We start from the raw sequence: 24,085 nt of genomic DNA on the forward strand, positions 1-24,085 counted from the left end.
CCCTGGGCTGTCTTCACACGGCCGAAAAAATAGTGCGAGGTTTGCTAGTTGCGAGATGCACGAATAGGAACCCTATTCTTTTGTATTGGGTCATGCACATAAGCTTGCCTTTTATTAGTAGCAGTAAATGCATAGAGGACTAAAGGTAGTCCTGGATAATCAGGAGCTGCAGTCTGGCCACACCCATCCTACCCTCCAGCCAATGATTGGCAGCTCTCTATGCTTAGTAAGGAGCAATCATTGTCTGGAGGGCGCGGTGGGTGTGGCCAGCCTGCAGCTCAGGAATTTGGAGGACTAGTTCTGTGTCTTGTTGCTACTTATAAAATGCAAGTGTCCCCCAAACTACTGCACAGATGAACAACAGCCTTGTTGTAACCAGTGTGACTGTCGCTACCTCGTGGTGCTCTCGGTGAGGGCTGCAAAGAGATGGTGACCGAATCTCTTTAAATACAGGATATAATGTAGTGCAATATCATCTCTTGTCTCCTGGACTGCACTTGCATGTTTATATTACCTGCTGGCACGAGTTAAACAGCTCGGCAAAGGGGGTGAGCGGGCATTGTTATAAATGAACGACTTGATTTTCCACCCTTGCAGACTACTTTGCACCATTTCCTGGCTGTGCTTATACATGTGCAAAACCACTTGTCTGTGCGAGGAACGCCTACCATGTTTCCCCAAAATTAAGTCCTACCGAGAAAGTTAGCTCTACTCTTTTTCGGGGGAGCCTTGAAATAAAAGCCCTCTCCTGAAAATAAGCCCTAACTAAAAGAAAAAAGAAAAAAAACACAAACCATCAATACTCACCTGGCCCGTGGCATCTTGAGTCCCTCGCGATGGTCCCCAGCGCTACGGCAGGCTGCCGTGTCCTCTGCACTGAGAAATTCTCTTCTTTCTGGTGACTGGGCTTTGAATAACCCGCCTCCAGCAAAGCGAGCACTGTGATTGGATTGAGCACCAGTCAATCAGAGCCGGTACTCTATCATTCACAGCCATTCCGTGAATGACCTCACTGAATGGCTGTGATTGGCTCATCAAGTTTCGGCTGTGATTGGCTGGAGCTCCATCGAATCACAGTGCTCGCTTTGCTAGAGCTGGGGTATTCAAAGCCTAGTCACCAGAAAGAAGAATATACCTCGGAGGACACGGCAGATCGCCGCCGAAAACCAGCAGCGCGAGGCATCGGGACGCCGCAGACCAGGTAAGTATAAGTGCCCCCGAGGCGGTACTACTGCTCTTTATTGCTTCTGTAATATCCCCCTCACTGCCTGGTCTGGTGGAGTTAAAAATATTTTTTCCCATCTTCCTCCTATAAAGCAAAAAATACGGTACATATCCTTCCTGCAGATGCATGTGCCGATCAGTGATTGATCAGCGCTTGTTTAATGACTTTTTACGCTAGCTGACTCTGGGGGTAAGTACGGCTGCACGACTTGTCGCTCACAACCTACAATTGAGCCCGTGCCTCTTTGTTCCTGTCATTGTCAGCAGCACGTCCCCCGTTGATTACTCTGCTGTGTAATCGCCTGTAAGGATGGAATCCCCTCGTCTCCCTCCGCAGCTCACATGCTGGACGTGATGACTTGACACAGCATGACTAAGCAAAGCCCTAAGCGCTCCTGTGCCCTCTCCGCTGGGTTTTCTAAGAAACCCCCAGCGCTTTGCTATGTATAAACAATGCTGAATGGCGTAAATTAACCGCGCTGTAAGTGCCTGGATGTCAGCCAGGCCCCTGGGATTTACACCTTCTATCAAAGCCCAGACTGCTCTTTCTAATAGCAAAAAATAGTTTGTTTTTACAGCCGGATGGTAGAAAACGTGCGACACGAAAGGCGATAACTTGTCTTATATAAACCAGTTACGGTTGCATAATGCGTATGAAGTCACAAGTTGTGGAGGATCTGTAGGAGAATTCTGTTGTGTATTCACTGCGTATTTACGCTGGAACCTGGAGCAAAAACCTTTAATTTAATGGGTTTTCAAAAAAAAAAAGTTGTTTTTTTGTTTTTTGCAAATACCCCCTCCCCCCCCCCCCCCCCCCCAGCTCTTAATGGAACATAAGGCAATTTTTTCTCTTGAAAAATAGGGTGAAAAGTGGAAACCTTTAAATCCACCCTTCTGCTCCAAAAATGTACCAGACTGCAATCCCTAAATGTGAACCGGCCCTTTAATCATTCCAATGAATTTGTTGGGCTCTCAGGTATATGTAGGGGAAAGAAGTATTTTCCTTTAAAATGCGCCATGTTTTCATGACTATTTGAAATTTCACCTCAAATCTGTGATATTAAATCTTAATTATTTCTATTTATTTAACTTTTTAGCAAGAAAACTTAGTATTTCCTGGTCTTTTCTTATAGGATGTAAATGTTACCTGGCATACAGAGAACCCAGACTTCACCAAGTGCTTCCAGAATACAGTCCTGGTATGGATCCCATGCATCTACCTCTGGCTCTGCTTCCCTTTCTATTTTTTATACCTCCAGCGCAATGACCAGGGCTACATCCGAATGTCACATCTCAATAAGGCCAAAACCGTAAGTTCCTACTTCACTGGGTGGCATCCTTGACTGTCTTAATTATTGCGGGGCGATCTGTAGTAATTTATATATTATGAAGTTATTAGACGGCTACATTCTGTTTCTTTCTCAACACAATGTAACCTGTTCTTACCGTCAATACAACAGAAGCCTTGATGGAGCCAGACTGTCCAAGTTAAAAGCTAGTGGGCTCCATTGGGCACTTCTGTATCCGTTTTTGGGTATGTTCACATAGTGAGGAAGATCGGTAACAGTAAATCCACTGCAGATCTGCCACAGATTTCACCCTTTGTATTGCAGAAGATGAAATCTGCATTATAAAGCTGCAGCATAAGTTGACCTGCTCCAAATTTAATGGCCTAAAAGTGGACACTGTGGAATCTGTGGATAGAATTAAGTAAAAACCTAAAAACATCAAGTAAGTCACAGCTATGTGGCCAAAAATGCTTGACTAATGAGAAATGTCAAAGATGGGTGACCAGCCCGGAGACAAGCTCACAAGAACTTATAGGGTCTTTCTGGGGGGAAAAAAACTTACCTGAATCCAATCCCGTACCAGCATCTCCACTTCTGGCCTGGTTTTGGCACAGAGTCACATGGTGTAACTCTTCATCCCCTTTCTTGGTGTCTTTGACATGTTTACAGGGGGCTGGCTGATGGTTTCATAGCTGCACCCGGGGTTCTGCTTTCCTGCTCCGTTTCGAGAGCAGGAAATAGGAATTCCCGCGGCTGAAGGGCGCTGAACGGACCCCATTGACTGACTACGCTGCATGTAGATCCCTTACTTCCGTTTTTTAGAGCCTAATCTGCAATGGAATCTCCGACCAGAAGTTCCAACGGAGATGTGAAACCAGCCGTATTCCCATTACAATAACAAATCCAGCCTCCATCTCTGTCGTGGCTGAGCAATCTTGTTATATAAGAATGTTTGTGTTTGGCAGGCTTTGTGAGTTAAGGCCCATTTAGACACACCGATTAGCACTTAAAATTCACTCAAAAGCAAATCTTTTGAGTGATAATCGCTGTGTGCAGTCACACAGCAAGATGATCGCTCAAAATTCGCTCAAACGGCAGTTTGAGTGACAGTTTTGAGCGTTCACTTTGCATAAGCTCTTAAGTAGCTGATTAGCTACTTAAGAGCTTATTAGTGTGTAAATGAAGGCTCCTGCTGTATACAGAAGACAGCGCTCCAGCTATCTTCTGTATACAGCTGCTATGTTCTTGGAGGGCTCAGCTGGTAACCAGCTGAGCGCTCCGAGTGGCGTATGCAGAAGGCAGCTGGAGCACTGTCTTCTGTATACAGCTGCTGTGTTCTTGGAGCACTCAGCTGATATCCAGCTAAGCACTTAGAGCGGGGTATGCAGAAGACTGCTGAAGCGCTGTCTTCTGTATACTTCTGTTGTGTTCTCGGAGCGGGATACCAGCTGAAACAATACTATTAGTGGTATCCCGCTGAGAACTTGGCGCGTGGTGCTGATAAGGCTCATCGCTGATTTTTAGCTTGCTAAGGCTGGGTTCACACAGGGCGGATTTGCCGCGGTTTTGCCGCAGCAGATCCGCCCGCGGCAAAACCGCCCGTGGCCGCTAATCTCGGGATTAGCCAGCCATGTGGATTCTCGTCCACACGGGACGGCTAATCCGCTGCGGTAAATCCGGTTGAAACCGCGGCTGCGGCGGCAGCCGCGGTTTCCAAAGATTGAGCAGGTCTGTTTACCTTTCCTTTTTTGTTTATTTACGTCGCGGCCCGCTCTCCTCTATGGGAGCGCCGGCCGCAACGGAAAAGCATGCGGCCGAGCCGCTTCAAAGCCGCCACGGCGGTTCTCCCGGCGGAAATCTCGCGGTTTTTGCTGCGGCCAAACCGCGAGATTTCCGACTGGAATCTGCCCTGTGTGAACCCTGCCTAAAAGTTAGCGATGATCGAATGGTGCACGATGGCCGAGTGTTTAGACACGATAATCGTGTCTAAATGGGCCTTTTAGGGTGGCTTCATATCTGCGTTGGAACCTCCGGCCATGGGTTCCATCATAGATGTGGTTAAAAAAATGCTGCATGTAGTGCTTTTTCTTTCGTCCAAAAGCCTGGGCGGAAAGCAGGCTGACCCCATTATAGTCAGTGAGGTCCGCCCGACGCTGTTCGGTTCTGCCCAGAGACTGAGTCGTTTGGCCACAGGGATTCTCCTCTTCTGTTCCCTGAGGAGAGCGGAACCCCCAGCACAGATATGGAAGCACTTTTAAGGGCTTCTTCACACAAGCGTGACATATTGACATGTGCAAGAGTGTGACGTGATAGTGCTCTGAATGGAAACTGCTATGGGGCCTTGGTTGTGCAGATGCACACAAAAATAGAGCATGTGAGGGAACCCATTGAAATCAATGGCTTTAATGGATGCTGTTTGTGTGAAGGAGCTCTGAGCAAGACTGCATTGGACAGCGACAAAGTGAGTGCGGCCATACACATGCAGCTGATGCCCGCTATCCCCTCCCTTGCTGTTTGGCTGCCCTCCAAATTACCTTACTATCTGGCACTGTCACCAAGATTAGCCACTCAGTTCAGTATTATCTACATGTAAACGGTAAGTAAACCTGCAAAATGTGAGTTAAACTATTTTGCAAACCGCTTTGCTAAGCAGCACAAGTTTAATCATTACCTTTTGCTTACAAAATGTGACAGTAAAAACCTAATTTTAATTTTGGCCCCTACTGCCTGTTTACACAGGAGCGATAGAAGATCAAGTGGATGGAGGTGGAGCGGGCTTGGATCATTCCGGCTGCCTGCTTCCATTCACACCAAATAGGAGTCACTGCAACCTTGAGCGGCTCCTCTTTGCATAGGCAAATAGTCGCTTGGTTTTTAATCTTGCTAAAAACCAAACGTCTCCAACAAGTGAGGGAGTTGCTGTTTCCAGCGAGAATTTGGGTGATCGCCCCATTTAAAGCACCCTAAACTTGGTTGCGTTACTCTTCATGTACTGACCTTGAATTTGTAGTTATACAGTTTACATTGGAGGAAGGATTTCCCTACATTTACTCTTGATGGGTGCCTAGTGTATGCCTCTGTATACACATACAATGACATACTTAATACATAGCTTAGTATTAAAGTATAGTGTCTGATTCTTTTCTCACTGGATGTCTATGTAGAGTGACCTAGTTGATTGCACTATTCAATATAGCAAAAAAGGGATGCCAACATATTCCAGACCAGCAGAGGCCAAAAGGATACTACTTTTGGTCTCCATTGATTGATTAGATCTTTGGCTACATTAAATGCACCCTTATAGCGTGGATTATTTCCCAGATTTACATTCACAGTTGCGCTGTTTGGCATCGAAAAGAGTTGATCAACATCAACCACTTTTCACCCAAGGGGGTTTTCACATAATGTGTATTTTATACCTATCCACACAATAGGTGATAAATGTCTGATTGCTGGAGCCCCCACTACTGGTGCCCCATTGATCACTAGGACGGGGATCCCAACCCACCCTTCATCCTCACTGCAGTACAGCACTCAACTCCCTCAGTCAGTTCCATAACTGACCAGTCAATGAGAACGATTGAACGATCGGTGTTTAAACCGAACGATTAGCGACCGAGCCAACGGTTATCTTTATGCTTGCATGAAATTAACAATAAGTGAACAAATTATCGTTAAATCGTTGGCCGTGTTTAAACAGGTGAGAATTATCGTTCTATTTAAAGAGCCTTCCTTAAGCGAGGATCGGTTCAGGGTATTTAGTGCAATTTTAACTTTGCAATTTTGCAGTTTAGATTCAAAATCCAAATAGTTAAGCTACGGCGCCAAGACACTTTTTTATGGCCATAGATGAATGGGCACATGTGGGTGATAGGTAACTGTGGTTTCCCTGCAGCCAAGCTTCAGTCTGTATTATAGCCTGGTCTTTGTAGGAAAGCTATACACTTAAGTGCATTATTTATTTCCTTACCTCACACATACATATTCCACAGCACTGTACAGAGATTGTCATCACTTTTTATTAGCTCCTGTACCCATTGGCGTTCTCAGCCTAAATTCAATTAAAGGGGTTGTATAAGAATCACAAGTTGTCCCTATTCACAGGATAGGAAATGACTTGCTGATTGGTGGAGGTCTGCTGAGATCCTGAGAATGGAGGTACACCCCCTGCAGCGAGGAGGAGACTGAATGGAGCGCTCCGATCTCAATGGAACTACTGGAGATAGCCATCATTGGACAGTTCTCTATTCATTCCGTGCAGGTCCCAGAATATCCTTGGAGGATAGGGGATAATTTGCAAATCTGGTACAACCCCTTTAACCCATTATATTTTGCAATGTGGGAGGATACCCACACAAACAATCTGCAAAGTGTTTCCATGTTCTGCCCTTATGTTGTGTGTTGGTACCACGGCTCAGGCAGTCTTATTAGTAAGACCACACTGCAGATAATGTAGCTCCCTAATATATTGGTTTCCGCACTGCAGGTGCACTTTAAATCCAGAAACAAGCATAGCCATTGCAGAATTAGTGACTCTCTGGAGAGACCCTCCCAGCAGTCTAGTTTTCGGCTACTTGCTGAGCGCAATTAAAACTGTATTATGCTTCCGTTTTAATTGCTCACTGGCCATTAGAAAAGCACAAGAAGTGTGACTGTAATTGACCTGTAAAGCTTGCAGGCAGTAACCTTCTCAATCTCATTAGATTCAGTGGAAAAGGAGATAATATAGTCATGAAATGCTGCCTTTGCTCTGTAGTTCTTGGTTACTGACGAGGTGGACCATAGCTTTACAACCAGACCTTCTGGAACTTGTGCTTTCCAGTTTTGTAGGTTTAATTGATTTTTTTTCTTCTTTTTTTGCCTTTTGCAGGCTATAGGTTTCTTGTTATGGCTGGTCTGCTGGGCAGATCTCTTCTACTCCTTCTGGGAAAGGAGTCAAAGTATTTATCGAGCTCCTGTTTATGTCGTAAGCCCCACTGTGCTGGGTATAACTATGGTAAGAAAGTTGTGACCCTCATTCATGGTGCTCTGGATTGTTTGTGTTTTTGTTGTATACTATGTATTAACTTTTTTTTTTTTTTTTTTTTAGCTGCTAGCTACTTTTTTAATTCAATATGAGCGAATAAAAGGAGAGCAGTCATCAGGTGTATTGTTAAACTTCTGGATCATAGCTCTGCTTTGTGCCATAATAATATTCAGGTCCAAAGTTCTCCATGCCTTAAAACCGGTATGTATCCGTTTCAGTAAAGCCTCGCAGTGTGTAATGATTTTATAATGCAGGACAATGAAAATATTTAACTTTTTAAAAAAAGATTTGTGAAAATATGTACCGTCAGCAGCTATAATCTACATTATACAGTACTGCACCCCAATGTAATGGCTTGTCCACACATACTCGATTTTCCATTCAGATTTTCCGATGGAAAATCCATAGTGGAATAGAGTACCAGCAAACTAAAGGAGTCATGCAAATCTGTAAACAGTATGTAGATGAGATCTATAGTTTCCTAGTGTAAAGGCCCATTTAGATACAACGATGATCGCTCAAAAGATGTCGCTCAAGCATCCAGATGTTTTCTGCACGGAGCCCCCGGGCTGTTATACAGCCGAGCGCTCTGTGCCAGGTATGGAGAATGGAGCTGGACCGCTCTGTTCTTCATACCCCACCTGTCATCAGGGAGCGGGATACAGCTGAAACAATAGTATCAGTTGTATCCCGCTGTGAATCACTGATAAGGCTCATCATCCTCTTTAAGCACGCTGCAAGGCGAAGATGAGCGACGGGATAACAAAAACTGCAAGATGTTGTGTGCAACTGCACTGACTATTATCTCTCAAAAGACGGCTTTTGAGCGATAATCATTGTCTAAATGGGCCTTAAGTTGACTTGTGTTGCGAATTTTGAAATCTGTTGCATGTTAATTGTTTCTGTCGATTTTATCCTTTGCAATGCACGGGGGGAAATCTGCAATAAAATCCATATGCAACACTTGCAGATTTTTGGCTGGATTTTCCATAGCAAAATCTGGCCTGTGTGCATATAACCTAAAGGCCCATTTAGACACAATGATTATCGCTCAAAATTCACTTAAAAGCCATCTTCTGAGCGATAATTGCAGTGTCTAAACTCCTGCCCTTTTTGCACTATTCGTTCATTTCTGACTTCAAGCCAGCCTGAAGTCAGGGATGATGAGCCTTATCAGTGCTGCACACTGAGTTCTCAGCAGGATAGCACTGATAGTATTCTCTCAGCTGCTATCTCGCTGGAAGTTCTCAGTGGGATACTGCTAACAGCTCGGAGAACAAAGCAGCTGAATGCAGACCTCCAGCTGTTATCTGCATTCTGCAGGAGCATTCATTTACTGGCTGAACTCTTAAAGGGGTTGTCCCGCGCCGAAACGGGGGTTTTTTTTTTTTTTTTTAACCCCCCCCCCCCCCCCCCCCGTTCGGCGCGAGACAACCCCGATGCAGGAACGTACAGAAAGCTTACCGGAGCGCTTACCTTAATCCCCGCGCTCCGGTGACTTCTCTACTTACCTGTGAAGATGGCCGCCGGAATCCTCTTCCTCCGTGGACCGCAGCTCTTCTGTGCGGTCCATTGCCGATTCCAGCCTCCTGATTGGCTGGAATCGGCACGTGACGGGGCGGAGCTACACGGAGCCTGCATTCTGCACGAGCGGCTCCATTGAAGAGAGCAGAAGACCAGGACTGCGCAAGCGCGGCTAATTTGGCCATCGGAGGGCGAAAATTAGTCGGCACCATGGAGACGAGGACGCTAGCAACGGAGCAGGTAAGTAAAAAACTTTTTATAACTTCTGTATGGCTCATAATTAATGCACAATGTATATTACAAAGTGCATTATTATGGCCATACAGAAGTGTATAGACCCACTTGCTGCCGCGGGACAACCCCTTTAAGTAACTAATTAGCTACTTGACAGTTTATGCAAAGTGATTGCTCAAAACTGTTAATTTTGAGCGATCATCTTTCATTGTAAATGGGCCTAAAGTGTGCATTCACACGTCTCTGATTTGCTGTAGATTTAGTGCAGATGTGTAGCAGATTCTACCCCCTCGAGTGAAATCTGTTGCAGTTCCACATCTAAACTTGTAACCCAGTCTACAGCAAATCTGCTACGTATAAATGCACCCTAATACCTCTGCTGCTGCAGACCAGACGATAGACATTTCATGTAAATCATTAGAGAACCACAATCCTCTTGTTCAAAAAGATTCTGCAGCAGTATTACAAAGCCTATTGTACCCTTTACTAGAAGTAATATTATAGATCATATCAGAGATCTATGATGTGTATAAATGTACTTGACCTACTGATCTGTGCATTACATGGTCACTGAACTCCTCTAATATTGTTTGAAGAGGCTATCCCACCCAAATCAATGTAACACTTATGCACAAGATAGGTGTTAAATGATTGATTTGTTGAGGATCCGACCTATATGATCCCCAGGAATGATTAGATGTTAGAGAGGTGGTGGGTTTGCATGACTGTTGCTCCATTCACTTTTATGGGGCTAAGATACCAAGCGCATCACTCGGCTGTTGTCATAGACAGTGACTGGAGCAATGTTCATGCATGCTCACAACTCCATTCACCTTGTGGACTCGCGGTGCACCATTCTCATCATCCCTGCGGATCAGTGGTCAGACCTTTAGCAATCAATTCTTTATCACCTATCCAGTTACATGATTTTGGTGGGATAGCCCCTTTAAATAACACTAAGGGAGTCCATGATCAGCCATGTTAAATTGCAGCTTAATGTATGCTTTATATGAAGTTCTTAAAATATCATACAACACTAAGGCCCCCCTCACACAGGCGCTTTTTACCGCGATTAGCGCTGCGCTTTCAGCACCGCAGTACAGCGCTCCCATTGTTTTTAATTGGACCACTCACACAGGTGCAGACAGCCGCTCAATCGTGGCACTTTTCGAACGGTTGTATTTTTGGGAATTTCAGCTTTTTTTTTTTTTTTTTTAAACGCTGTATGTCGCCCATTGAAGTGAATTGGTAGTGTTTTCAGCACTGCTGAAAACGCAGAACAACTTGGTGCCATGTTTTTGACATCGCTCAATGCCCTAGCTACACTACATGAAAAAAAGAATACTCGCCAAGCAGGCACCACTCGGGTCCCTGTCACTGCTCTCCAGCGTTCCTGCAGGCTTTGGTGAAGTTGTCAGCCTTAGACAAACCATCTCTTGCTGGCAGCATGGTTGAAAATCCTGCGTCCAGCAAGGAATTGCTCCAAAACGTTGGCAAAATGCATGCCAGCGCTGCTGAAACCACAATGAACGCAGCGTTGTGTGATGGAGGCCTTGGTGTCATACATCATAGAAAACACGGATGTCGCCGTACAAGATCTGGGAGCATGGAGTGGAGAGAGAAATATTATGCATCATTCATAACCAGGCACACAGATCTTCCTGTGGTTTTCCAGCACTTTAGTGGTGCGTTGCCTGCCTGTTACACCACCACTTCAGCGTGCCAACCCAACCTAAAATATGGAGAACTTGTCATGCCCTAATTTCTTTGATGGAAACCCTTTGATGGAAGTAGTCTGTCACTTCAAAAGAACAGTCATAAGACTGTAATAAGCGAATGCTTTGTATCCAGCTGTGTGGTTTTAGATGTAGAACAGACCCTGACTACCAGGACACATTTTACCATTTATTTGGGATGATGTGCTGCATGCCCCTTAGTTGTCTCCTTGTTTTATTCCTCACTGCAGGGTGCCAGTATAGACTTGTTCCGGGATGTCACATTTTACATATATTTCCTGTTGGTTTTGGTGGAGCTGGTGTTGTCTGCCTTCCCCGATAAGCCTCCACTCTTCTCCGAAAGAGTCAGTGATCCGGTAAGTTTCTGACTATTTTCATAAAATATAAAATCTTTCCTTTTAATTGCATACACGGTTTACTAGTTTTTAGGCTTTTTGGCAATTATTTTTTCCCTATGATGCTGTAAGTTCAGGCCTTTACACCCGCTGTTGGGGCGGAATGTGACTGTAATACAGATGCTAAAATCATCAATATTGCATCCATCTAAATGATGCCTAAGTTTTACCTAAACCATATCCTGTCTTCAGTTCAGTGAAGGTCTAAAGGCCCATTTAGACACAACGATTATCACTCAAAATTCATCCAAACGATGGCTTTTGAACGATAATCGTTGCATCTAAATCCTACCATCGTTTGCTTTTCTGCTGAACGATTGATTTCATGTGAGTATGAAATGCATAGTTTGTGATGGCAGGGACAGCAAGCTGAGTTCTCTGAGGGCAGCGCTGATAACATTGATGGCCTTCGGCCTGCAGCAGAATAAAGGACCTGTATTTAAAGAACAGACCACCTGCTGTTCTGTAAATACATCTCAGGGCAGCTCCTTAATATGCAAATAATATTAATCAGCTGCTAATGCACATTCGTGTCCATTAGTAGCTATGCAAAATGATCGCTCCAAACCGGTCACTTATACTGTCTTTGAGCCAGTTTTGAGCGTCCATCTTTGCGTGTAAATGGGGCTTTAAACAAGCCCGTGGCTATTTCTGGTAGCTTAATTTAAATGAATGAAGTGGCAGTGTGCATGGTTGGCCACCGCTCCATTCGGTAGGGGAAAAGAGGCGGGGGGTGGAGAGTGAGGAAGAGAGGTGGGACATGGAATCTGTATTCTTGGGATTTGTGGGGGTCTTGGCAGTAAGGTCCCCACTGATCAAAGACGTTTATCACCTATTCTGTAGATATGTGATGAAAGTCAATTCTGGTATAACCCTTTTAATAGCGTAGTGACTAGTTCTTTGATTCATTGCCGAATGAGTACAGAAATTATTTACAGCCAGTACAATGACAGGCTGCTGTAATTTACAATAGCTATTCCATAAGAATTGATTGAGTGGTAGTGACCCACCAACGTGACTTATTCACAGCGCTGGGAGACTAATTTTTGATGGGCCTGTACCTGGGTAACTATAAACAAAAAGTTGAGTCAACAGGATTGCGAATGCAAAACTGTGCAGTTGGTCCCACTGACTTAAGGACAAGGCAAGTCCTCTTTAATGTTGTAGTCTGCTATGGGCCAATTGTTACACTGCCGCCCAATGTCCGGAGCAGTATCTGGGGCATGGTGTCTCCATTTAATTCCTCTTCACTACACTATGCATGTGGTGGAGGAGCAAGTCATCTGATTTAATGTCCTTTAGCTCTAATCAAGCAATGGTTCAACCTTCTTTTGTATATATACAAAGAGTTCAATGTGTTCCCATAGTGGGACATACAAACCAAGAGGAGTGTTTACTATTGGGCTTAATATCCACTTTCTTCCATACTCATCACTTGGGTTAGTTGCTCCCAAATCAAGAAAACTTTGCTAAGGGAAAGTAATGCAAGAATGTGAGTGGGTAGAAGTTCAGACCTGTCATACTGTTACTTAAAAGGATTATAAAATGTTGTTACACTTAAGAATCAGTAATTGAATAACGTAGGTGTGGTTTTTTTTGTAAGATTTTTATCTCTCATGTGTCACTCCTGGTCGGTAGGAAAATGAAGCTCATTCATTGTGTAATGTTATATTGTTGCAGTATAATGTCTATCAGTTAATTACATTTTGATTAGGCTAAGGCCGTGATGAGTAAATCACTCCATAAAGCCACTCGCTGTAACTGTACGGCGGGCGGTATATGGAGTGGGTATGTTAGTAATTTTGTAAATTTAATCTCTTAATTACTGTCCATATGCATCTTTATGGTGATCGTTAAGGGGATTGATTCTACAGTTTTTTTTCTTTGTTTTTTTCCGAGGGTAGCTGAAAGAGAGAAGGTTGAGCACCAATTGGCTTCCTATGGGAAAGGAGGCCACTTTTTTTTTCTTAAACTGCTTTGATGCACAAAGCCTGTAATCTTAGTACGTGTCCTTTTTAATGCCTCTTAGGGCTCCTGCACACTTGCGTTTTTCTTTCAAGTTTTTTTACGCGATATCGCTGCGTTTTTTCCACGCGATTGTCAATTAGACTTTCTAATGTTAAAGGCCACCTACAGACCTGCGCCCCTGCAGGGACCAGTGCGGGTCTCACCTGCTCCCGCGGCTCTGGCTCTCTGATGTGCCGTCTCAGGAGTGACATTTCTGTGCGGGCACAGGTGGAAATTCTATGGGAAATCCCACTGCAGAATTTCCGCCCGTGTGCAGGGGGCCAAAAGCGCAGCGCAAGTTGGTGCTTTACAATCTTTGTACGGTGTTTTTAGCATTAGAAAGTCCCATTGACAATCGCGTGAAAAAAAGAAAAACGCAAGGAGTCCATATATGAAGCTTGAAATTGACAAGATCAAGATTTAGTGCCAGTAACTACAAAACAACTTGCCAAGGCCGTACCCAGGGGAATGGTATGAAGTAACTAATGGTCTTCTAAGATCCTAATGGTCTTGAACCGCTACATCCGAGAATTTAAAGGAGCAGTTCAGTAAAAAAAAAAACACTGACGATGGATATATGGAGTTTTAGTAAAGAACACTCCTGTTACATCAGAATTGGCTGCAAGCTGAGTGATGAAATCAAGGGGGAGCGAAATGAAGAACATTCTATAGAGCGGCGTTTTATAGAGACGGACTGGAATGGAGCAAGGCAGGGAACTGTGGGAATAATCCTGTCATTAACAGGCTTGGCCAACCAAGGAAAAACAAAAAAATCAGTACCTGACAACGATACGGGAAGGCAGTTACATAAGCCCCATGGGAACGGCATCATAGAGCTTGGTGTTGTCTGAAGTATGCCTTTTTTAATCTACCTATTATTATTTTTTTTCCCTCTTTAGAATCCGTGTCCGGAATCAGGTGCTTCTTTTCTGTCTAAAATTACGTTCTGGTGGATAAGCAGGTGAGATACTCTGAATACGTCCAACGTGTACTGAATGACTGACACTCTATCCCACCAGCAGGTTTATACCTGAATCCCCAATACATCGCTCTTACACAGCTCATGTAGTATTGTTAGCATTTGGCAGAAGGCCACATTGGGTGACTAAAAACTGCAGCTGTTGTGGTTCTCATATTGATTGAATAGCCGCATGATTTTTACTTTAGGGAAACCGTTTTATACGCAAAACCTGCACGGTAATTAACACTAAATTTAAAAAGCACGGTGGCTGCATGAAAGCTGCCCAGTTACCCCTAGCCTGTTGCAAGTACTGCTGTACGAAGTAAAGTCAGACTTCCTCAAACACCGGAATAGATGCAGATTATTGATGTGGAGTGCAAGCAATTTTTAGTAGATTTTGAGGCTAAACAAGACACAGAATGTGTAAGGCCCAAACCAGTCGCACCTGTTTTTAATTTCAGCAGCTTTAAGTCCACAAATAAGGTACGCTTTACAAAAGGTTGTAAGCCGATAATAAACTCCTGCTTGTCTGGGCAATAAGCAAAACACACTAAGGGTGGATTCGGACGACCGTATATCGGCTCGGTTTTCACGCCGAGCCGATATACGGTGTGCTCATCTGCAGGAGGGGGGGAGGATGGAAGAGCCAGGAGCAGAACTGAGCTCCCGCCCCCTCTCTGCCTCCTTCACCCCTTTCCGCCCCTCTGCACTATTTGCAATGAAAGGAGACGGGATGGGGCAGGGCTAAGTTATGTGAATTAGCCCCACCCCCGTCCCGCCTCTCCTCATTGCAAATAGTGCGGAGAGGGGGCGGGAGCTCAGAGCACTGCTCCTGGCTCTTCCAGCCTCCCCCCACCCCACCCCTGCAGAGAGAGACAACGTATATCAGCTGGGCATGAAAACCCAGCTGATATACGGTCGTCTGAATCCAGCCTAAATGCCATCTTATACAGGATGATAATCGTTCAGATTTCCACTATCCAGCGAGAATCTGAACGATTAGCGTTCAGTGTACATGCATGCCCGGCTGAACGATGAACAAGAATTCATTTGTGTCTCATTCATTGTTCAGTTTCTGCATTCAGAAAACTGAATAACTGATCCGCCCGTGTAAACAGGCAGCATCACTTATGAAAGACTGCCTGCTTATAGTCAATGGAGGCAGGAGGGCTGGAACAATCTCCGTCAAACTCCATTCACTGGGGATGAATGTTTCTGCGTAAAAGTACACAAGTTTTGTGTAGCCACACACAGTCCTTTGTTTTCATGATAGATTTTCAACTGCACGACAACTGTTGGGACACAGCCGTACAGTCACGCAGACCTGCCCATTGGCTTACTTTACTCCAATGTGTATGGGTACCTTTTTAGGCAATATCGAAAATATCTTGTTTATTTGCTTTTACTGAAGAATGTTCTATTTTTTCTTAATAGTATGATGATAAAGGGATACAAACGTCCCCTGGAAACCACTGATTTATGGTCTTTAAACAAGGAAGACACCTCGACTGAAGTTGTTCCAGTTTTGGCCAAAAATTGGGAAAAAGAATACCTGAAAGCTAAAAGGTGTGTAATCTCCTTACAATATCTATAAAAATGTGTTCTCTAGTTAATGACGGAGGGTGTTAACGTGAACAAATGTCCATATCGCCCCTTCTCTGGGACAGGAGGACAGACGGGAGAATCGCAGATTGTTCTCAGCTGTGTGCCCGTCCCCTGCTGCCCTCCCTCTGCTCTGCACACGTATTTTTGCTCCTGCTTTAAAAGGCTGTAGTTCTGGTTTTATCAGTGCTAATGACATGCTTTTGGACTCATTTAAAAGCCTAACTAGAGCTGTTTCTAGTCGAATGAGCTATGTTCATTCAAGACTGTAATGTTCTTTTCCTGTTTAACGAACAGCACTTGGGGTAATCAGGGGGAGGTCATATGTGGTGTCAGTTATTTAACTTTTTATATAAAGGGCTCACCATATGTAAAAATAAAGCCTATACTCCCAGCTCCCCACTGTGTCCAGTGCCGCCTCTTTGGGTCTTTCCTGTGACATATTGTTTACATGCTACAGCAGCTTGCATAAGAGATGTCACAGGGTGCTGCAGCCAATCACAGCTTGACGATCAAGCGCTGAGTTTTGTGGGCAGCTGGGAGAGGGGAATATAGGCTTTGTTTATTTTTACACATGGGGAGCCCATTTATATAGTATAATGAAAGAAGTGTGGGTTCACACCTACGTTGCGACTTTGCCATTCAGTCTGCCTGTTCCATTTTTGGAGCAGAGAAACCAAATGAAAACTGAAATATTTATTTATTTTTTTTCTTTTCCCCATTAATTTTAGTGGGTTTGTAGAAAAATAAAACACTGACCGCTTTCAGATAGCTTCCTTTCCATTAGGTTGTTAACATAGCATGTTAGGCCGAAAAAAGACATATGTCCATCCAGATTACCCCCTCCTCAATGTTGATCCAGAGGAAGGCAAAAAAAGCCAATAAGGTAGAAGCCAATTTTCCTCACTTTAAGCGAAAAAATTCCTTCCTGACTCCAATCTGGCAATCGAAATAATCCCCGAATCACCGACCCTTTTTGAAGTTAATGATTATGACATACAATCAGTACCTTTTATTGAATTCACAATCACCACGTCCTCAGGCAGAGAGTTCTATAGTCTCACTGCTCTTAGCTAAGTTTCTTGTCATGTGCCCCTAGACCTATTTTTATGACCCTATGATCCTATTTGCATTGGCAGCCGCTGCCTGACACTGGTTGCTCCAGTTAAGCTTACAGTTAACTAAAATCCCCAAATCGTTTTCCAAGTCCGTGTTGAGGCCCATTTAGTAACAACGATAATTACTCAAAAGATACCGCTCAAGCGACTTTTGAGCGATCATCGTTGTGTCATTTACAGCGCAAGATTGCTCAAGATGAGCGATCACCTTGCACTGACAGTGGAGGATGCAGAAGACAAGCGCGGCGCCCCCGCTTGTCTTCTGCATACAGCTGTTCTCCGCTCTGAGCGCCCGGCTTTGTGAGGAGTTCAGAAACACAAGATCCAATGGCTTTACCTGGTCCAGTCTAGAACTTGACTCCTCATAGAAGCTGCTCAGGTTGGTTTGACAGGAGCGATCTCTCCTAAACCCATGCTTATATCGAGTTATACAGCTATTTTCCTTGAGGCCCTCCAGGATAGTGCACACATACTAAAAGATGCTATCTGTTCAGCTTAAAAAAGAAAGATGGAAACCTGATGGAACAAAGAAAAAATGAAAGCTTTCCGTGTTTTTTTTTTTTTTTTTGGTAAATGCTTAGGAAACCCAAACCTTTCGGCTTAATTCCACTCTTCTGCTCCAAAAACGTAGCAGACTGAATTATGACTGGAAGTCCTGACGCAGCTGTAAACCTCTGACAGGGGTTTCCTGGTTTTACGTTAATAAAGTTTAATCAACGTTTAAATGAAAGTTATGTAACTTTGTACGATACTTAGTTTCAATTCCTCTTGAGATGGTGCCTGATAATCGCAGGACATTTTATGGGCTACAAACCAGTTTTTTTCAATAATAGTTGCTCTTGGCTGCTGTTACCTAACACGGCTCTTATCTTTTCTATTACAGCCCACCAGTGAAAATAACATATTCTCCTAAAAAGAAACCTATCGAACAGCCTGAGTCAGCGGATGAAACCGGAGAGGAGGTTGAGGCTCTGATTGTAAAGCCGACCGCAAAAGATGTGGAATCTTCGTTGTTTAAAGCTTTATATAAAACCTTTGGCCCTTACTTTTTCATGAGCAGCTTTTTCAAAATCGTCCATGATCTTTTAATGTTTTCTGGACCAGGAATATTAAAGTAAGCACTTGTAATTCTCTTCTGCCACTAATTTCCATTAACACTTTATCAGCTTCATTTGCGTGTAAAAGGGCCTCTGGAAGCTTGTTTGCAGAGCACAGCATATGGCCTGAGCTTTGCAAACGGCTGCATTGTTCTGTCGGCAGAATACAATGTAATCTCCGATTCCCGTGCAGAACACAGCATGCAGTCCCTGTTATCTCTCTCTCTGACTGAATGATGGATTTTAATCTCACCTTAAAATTCTCATTCAGCCGAGTTTCAAAAAACACCCACTTTTTGTGTCCTGCTTTTCCCAGAATGGGCTGCTGTAGTATCCTAACAAAGGCCTTCAGGTCTACCATGTACAAAAGCCTATTAAGCCCTGCCTGTCATATGCACAATGGTAAAAGTGAAAATTACAGCTTCAGATTCAACAATGAAGAAAATAAATTGTTGCATCTTTAAAGGGGTCATCGAAGGACATAATCTGTAAAACGCCGCTCATCTTACAGTAGTAAAATACCGGAATACGTACACACCCTTCCACACTCCCCCACCACTGCAAGATGCAAGGAGTCGGCAATGATATTCCAAACAAAGGGGCCATGTTCCCATTGCAGCCAATCACTGGCTCCCTTCAGCTGGTGAATAGCTGCTTTGCTAATGTAACGGTGTCGGGTCATCCTCACTCCCCTACTGGAAAGTTCAGTTGGTACTGGAGTGCCAGAGAGATGTCAGCGGCGGGGGAGTGGGGATGTAATCTGTTTTACTCCTGCAGGCTGAGCAAAGTTTTACAAAATATGTCCCTAGATAACCCCTTTAAGGCCCAAAAGACCAGCACCCTTAAGGGGTTAAACTTGACGTTTGTCTATGAATGAGATGTGAAATTCTGTATCAGAAAAGTGAGGCTAGGATTGTCTAAGGAGGACAATAAGCAGTTTAAAATTTTGATCCAAAAACCGAGGCAGGTGAACATTCACTTTACGCTGTTTTCTAGTTAAGGCTATATTTACATTTTCACGCATGAGTTCTGTGCATTATGGGATGCACAGAACTCGCATGTGAGTAGAACCCATTAGCGCACCTGTAGTGCGAGATACAAAAATTGCAACATGTCCTGTTTTTGGGTGATACTGTTGCAAGAATCTCACATTTCTGCCTATGGTAGCATGAAAAAAAAAATCACATTGCACTTGCATGCGACTATAATGCATCCCCCGAAATGATATCGCACTCGCCCATGGAAATACAGCCTCAGGTTCACAAGACTGCACTGTTGTGTTTTTGTGTCTATGGAATGTGATTTTCTGTTAACGGTGTTCCTGATGTCTTTCAGGTTGCTCATCCAGTTTGTGGGTGATAAAAGTGCTCCCGACTGGCATGGCTACTTGTACACCGCACTGCTGTTCATCTGCGCCTGTGTTCAGACTCTCATCTTGCACAAGTATTTTCATATCTGCTTTGTTACGGGAATGAGACTGAAAACAGCCATAATTGGTCTTGTCTATCGCAAAGTATGTCTTCATCGTTCCTATTAATTGTGCCAACTTTTTTTTTTTTCCTTGTAAGATTGCAGTATTTTCTGTAAGTGTGCACATAGTTTGGTTATAGATGTCTCAGACATGGCTCTCACTTCACTCTTTTTGATTCAATTATAAATCTCCCTTTCAGCCGTGGGAGCATTCCTATTATAATTGGGAGAGCTCGTTATGGAGTTCTTTCCTTGTGACTTTCTTCTTAAAATCTTCTAAGACCCAATTGACATTTCATAGTTGTCTCTAAACGGTTTATAGTCTTCATATCCTGGAAAAGTCCTTTGTTAGACGAGGCTGCCTTGTCAGAGACAGCCCCTTAGATTGCCGCTGGTTCGCTGATTTTGGGGGGTGTAGCTACCTCCAGTAGTAGTATTTTGCTGGCTTTACGATGGATAGGTGTCCATGTAATGCACCTTAGGTGGTAGATCATCACTAATATCTTTAGGAAACATGCACTTAAACGTTTGTAACTGGCATATTTAATAACCATGGCACAATACCTTTATGATTTATATGCCAGTGTTCGTGTGTATGGCTGTTTTCGGTGGTGAATTGACTGTTTACCCTTCACCTTACTTTTAGGCTCTAGTGATCAGCAATGCTGCACGTCGCACATCTACAGTTGGTGAGATTGTTAACTTGATGTCTGTCGATGCACAGAGGTTCATGGATTTGGCAACCTATATAAACATGATTTGGTCCGCTCCCCTTCAAGTTATATTGGCTCTTTATTTACTGTGGCAAGTAAGTAATTTTGTTCTTCTTGTATCCTTTGTAAAATTCAGAGAGTCCCAATGTCCACTGTCGGATCTCTGGATGCAGAAGTCAAATCCCAGCATGCTCCAATTCAGTGCACTTCGCGCACAGATAGCTTCCATTAAAGTCAATAGCAGCCGTCCGCTATTGACAGCTGCGAACTGTACATCAGGGGGTCTGAAGGGGAATGGAAGAATGAAGGTTGTAGTCTGAAACGTATGCCTCGTTTAACTGGGAAGTGACGTCCACACTAATTTGCTATCGCTCGCACTCCTGCATCCTGTTTAGAAGTGGACAATTCTCAACAATGATCTATGTGGAACACGGAGCACAGAGTGTTTAAACGAAACGGGAAGTGAACGAGCCGCCAATGATTATTATTTTTTTTCTGTCTGAAACTGAACGACTGACGAGAAGCTCACAATTCTCGTTAGTCGTTCAGTCGTTGGCTCGCATTTAGATGTAACGTTAATCGCTCACTTTCGTTCTTTTGGGCAAATTTTGAGCGACAATCATTACGTGTAAACGTGCCACTAGTGTTTGCCTTGAGTTAAAAATAAGATTGCACTAACGCGTAAAAATAGTGGGTTTTTTTTGTTAGGTCAAAGGTGTGTCCGTAACCTTTAACTATTAACTTAGTAGTCAAGTGTGGGCAGTGTTCAACCATGCAAAGTGGGAGGGGAGGGGGTGCCGTGACGTGCGGGCCCGCGCGGTGTGTAGATGCGGCGGATCCGTTCCCGGGAGCCGCGGACGTTATAAATGGCGCCGAAGCAGGACCCAAGCCCTAAATTTCAAGAGGGTGAGCGTGTCTTGTGCTTTCATGGGCCTCTCCTGTATGAAGCTAAGCTCGGTACTGGCTCCTTTCAGAGGTAATCATAGAAGGCCCCAGTCAGCAAAAGTTGAGATAGCAGAACTGATTTAAATCAGTATTTACTACCCATTTATCCTTTTCACAGTGTGTCAAAGTTGCCGTTAAGGACAAGCAGGTGAAGTACTTCATTCACTACAGTGGGTGGAATAAGAACTGGGATGAGTGGGTACCAGAGAGTAGAGTACTCAAATACGTGGGCACTAATCTACAAAAGCAAAAAGAACTTCAGAAGGCCAATCAGGATCAGTATGCAGAGGGGAAGATGAGAGCAGCCGGTCCAGGAAAGAAGGCTGCTGCACTTCAACAGAAGAATGTAGAAGTGAAAACAAAAAAGAACAAACAAAAGGCCCCTGGGAGTGGGGAGGGTAGTAGCACCAGTGATGCTCCCCAACCACCACGAAAGAAGCGGGCACGTGTGGATCCAACTGTAGAGAGTGAAGAAACTTTTATGAACAGAGTTGAAGTTAAAGTAAAGATTCCTGAAGAACTAAAACCATGGCTTGTTGATGACTGGGATCTCATAACAAGACAGAAACAGCTTTTTAATCTTCCTGCCAAAAAGAATGTGGAGACCATCCTGGAAGAATATGCTACATATAAGAAATCCCGTGGAAACACAGACAATAAGGAGTATGCTGTGAATGAAGTGGTAGCTGGCATTAAGGAGTACTTTAATGTTATGCTGGGTACACAACTGCTGTACAAGTTTGAACGCCCTCAATATGCAGACATCTTAGCGGACCATCCTGATGCCCCCATGTCCCAAGTGTACGGTGCCCCTCATTTGTTACGTCTCTTCGTCCGCATTGGAGCCATGTTATCCTACACTCCGCTGGATGAGAAAAGCCTGGCTTTGCTTCTGAACTATTTACATGACTTTCTAAAATATTTGGCAAAAAATTCCTCCACTCTGTTCAGTGCCAGCGACTATGAGGTTGCACCGCCTGAATACCACAGAAAGGCTGTATAAATTTCGACCTGTTCCTCTCAGTAACCAGATCATTCTTGAGTGTTACATTGTGCAAGTGACTGAATGAGAAGAATGTACGCCTGAACATTTGGGTGATCTTATGGATTTTCAGGGGAGACTGAATACCAATGTCTTTTCCCCCCGAGCCTTCACACTTGGGGTAATTTGTGTGGCAGTGACTGTTGAAGACATCTGAGCATCAACCAACGGTGTCTCATTTTTCTAGACTCCTTGGGGGAGTGTGGCTAAAGAATCCTGCTGCACAGAAACGGGCCCAGCTTCCTAATGCTGCTTGCAGATATTGACTTGTTCGTCTTTACTTTATGTACTTTCCCGCTCGAGCGCTGCCATCCAAATCTGGCCAGACTTGCCAGCCATGAAGCAAATGTCATATTTTATTTTTTTCATATTAAAAGTGTTCCACGACTGACATGTCACATCCTCTACCATGCTAGTGTCTTTATTGCACAAGTTGGCTGTGGAGATCATAGCTATAAACTTGTTCTACTTTTTTAATACTTCAGTTGATATCCTTTTGCATAAGTGCCGTCTATCATTGACGAATCCCCTGGATACAAGAAGTATGGCCGTTCTTGGAAACTACCTGCTTTTAAACTAAGAAAAAGAGGCGCTCCGTAGAAAACCTGCCGGTTCATTAGATGAGAAATTCTCCATATCCCTTTTGTTTAACGGAAGAGTTGGCAGCGTCTGCTAAATGAGATATGGCATCCAATTTTCATTCAGACCTGTTGGCTTTTGACAACCGCCTTCTAGAAGTGTATCACTGGAGTTACTACAACTGTCTTGTTTTTTTGTTTTTTTTTTGTCATAAAGAGCAATTCTTTGTCCTTTTAGCAACTGTTAAAACTTTCATGCTTATTATTTCTCTAGTTTTTGTGCAGCTGACATGAAGGATGTTGGATTTCTCCATGTGCGGTTGCATGCTGCCTTCTCGCCTTTAGAACTGCAGAAAAGGAAACCAGTGTTCACTTTATGCATACATCACCGTGTTGGTAATGATGTTGGTGGATTTAGAAGTTCAGTAAAACTGGGTTTTTATGCTAACTATTCATTGAAAAATGGATGTGGGAGGAATTTGCTGCCGTGAAGAATAATGGCCTTTGCTGATCTCTATTCTTCTCGGGTAGCAGTTGCACCAAACTTCTAGGCTTGGGCTACATGGAGTTTAAAGGCCCTTTTACACGGGCCGAAAGTCTTTTCAGCGACTGCACGAGCGCTGACGTCGCCGCTAAGGTCGTCAGCGCTTGTGCAGAGCATTCAAACTGAAAGTCCTGCTGGGGGGGCTTCTCACTCAGTGCTTCACCTCCTATGGGAAGTGCTGACCAGCGAGCTTTTACACAGGACGAGAAGCCAGCGAGTGCTAACGAGGTTTTTAAAAAAAATTTTTTCTTTGTTTTTTTAAAATTTTTTTATTGCTCACTTTTGCTCGTTTGAATGGATTTTGAGCTATAATCGTTTTGTGTAAATGAGCCTCAAGGCAGTGGGATGTGCAGCATAAGGCCCCAGTTTTGCCACGCTACATCAGAACCTAATGTATCGTGACTTGCAAGTTCCTTTGACACAACAATTGCAAAAGGAAACGTTCAGATTCTGATGTGGCGTGGCAGTACTATAATTTTTGAGCATGTGATGTGTTTCACAGTCAAGGTCCTTGTAGCCCCAGCCCAATTCTTGCTTTTTCCTGTGTGCTCATCATTCCATAGGGTGTGATTCACAATGC

General features: G+C 43.9%; 2 protein-coding genes across 4 annotated transcripts in view; both read left to right on the forward strand.

The window, feature by feature from the left end:
• Nucleotides 1-24,085, forward strand: part of ABCC1 (ATP binding cassette subfamily C member 1 (ABCC1 blood group)) — a 98,353-nt gene that overhangs the window by 32,213 nt on the left and 42,055 nt on the right. For both annotated transcript variants that reach the window (XM_066576233.1, XM_066576234.1), the window contains exons 2-10: nucleotides 2,358-2,534; nucleotides 7,384-7,509; nucleotides 7,603-7,740; nucleotides 11,264-11,389; nucleotides 14,335-14,396; nucleotides 15,831-15,962; nucleotides 18,000-18,230; nucleotides 19,549-19,726; nucleotides 20,330-20,491. In XM_066576233.1, coding sequence (XP_066432330.1) covers nucleotides 2,358-2,534; nucleotides 7,384-7,509; nucleotides 7,603-7,740; nucleotides 11,264-11,389; nucleotides 14,335-14,396; nucleotides 15,831-15,962; nucleotides 18,000-18,230; nucleotides 19,549-19,726; nucleotides 20,330-20,491 — 1,332 coding nt within the window. The remainder of the gene's footprint in view (nucleotides 1-2,357; nucleotides 2,535-7,383; nucleotides 7,510-7,602; nucleotides 7,741-11,263; nucleotides 11,390-14,334; nucleotides 14,397-15,830; nucleotides 15,963-17,999; nucleotides 18,231-19,548; nucleotides 19,727-20,329; nucleotides 20,492-24,085) is intronic.
• On the forward strand, nucleotides 21,175-22,790 carry LOC136576704 (mortality factor 4-like protein 1). Of its 2 annotated transcripts, none has more exons than XM_066576236.1 (2): nucleotides 21,175-21,347; nucleotides 21,458-22,790. In XM_066576236.1, exons 1-2 carry the CDS (start codon nucleotides 21,263-21,265, stop codon nucleotides 22,342-22,344), a joined length of 972 nt encoding a protein of 323 aa, XP_066432333.1. In that variant the 5' UTR covers nucleotides 21,175-21,262; the 3' UTR covers nucleotides 22,345-22,790. The 2 variants fall into 2 exon arrangements, with proteins under 2 accessions (XP_066432333.1, XP_066432332.1); XM_066576235.1 differs by having other exon boundaries at nucleotides 21,195-21,302; nucleotides 21,460-22,790.

Source organism: Eleutherodactylus coqui, chromosome 8 (assembly GCF_035609145.1).
Source record: "Eleutherodactylus coqui strain aEleCoq1 chromosome 8, aEleCoq1.hap1, whole genome shotgun sequence".
Classification (NCBI taxonomy): domain Eukaryota; kingdom Metazoa; phylum Chordata; class Amphibia; order Anura; family Eleutherodactylidae; genus Eleutherodactylus; species Eleutherodactylus coqui.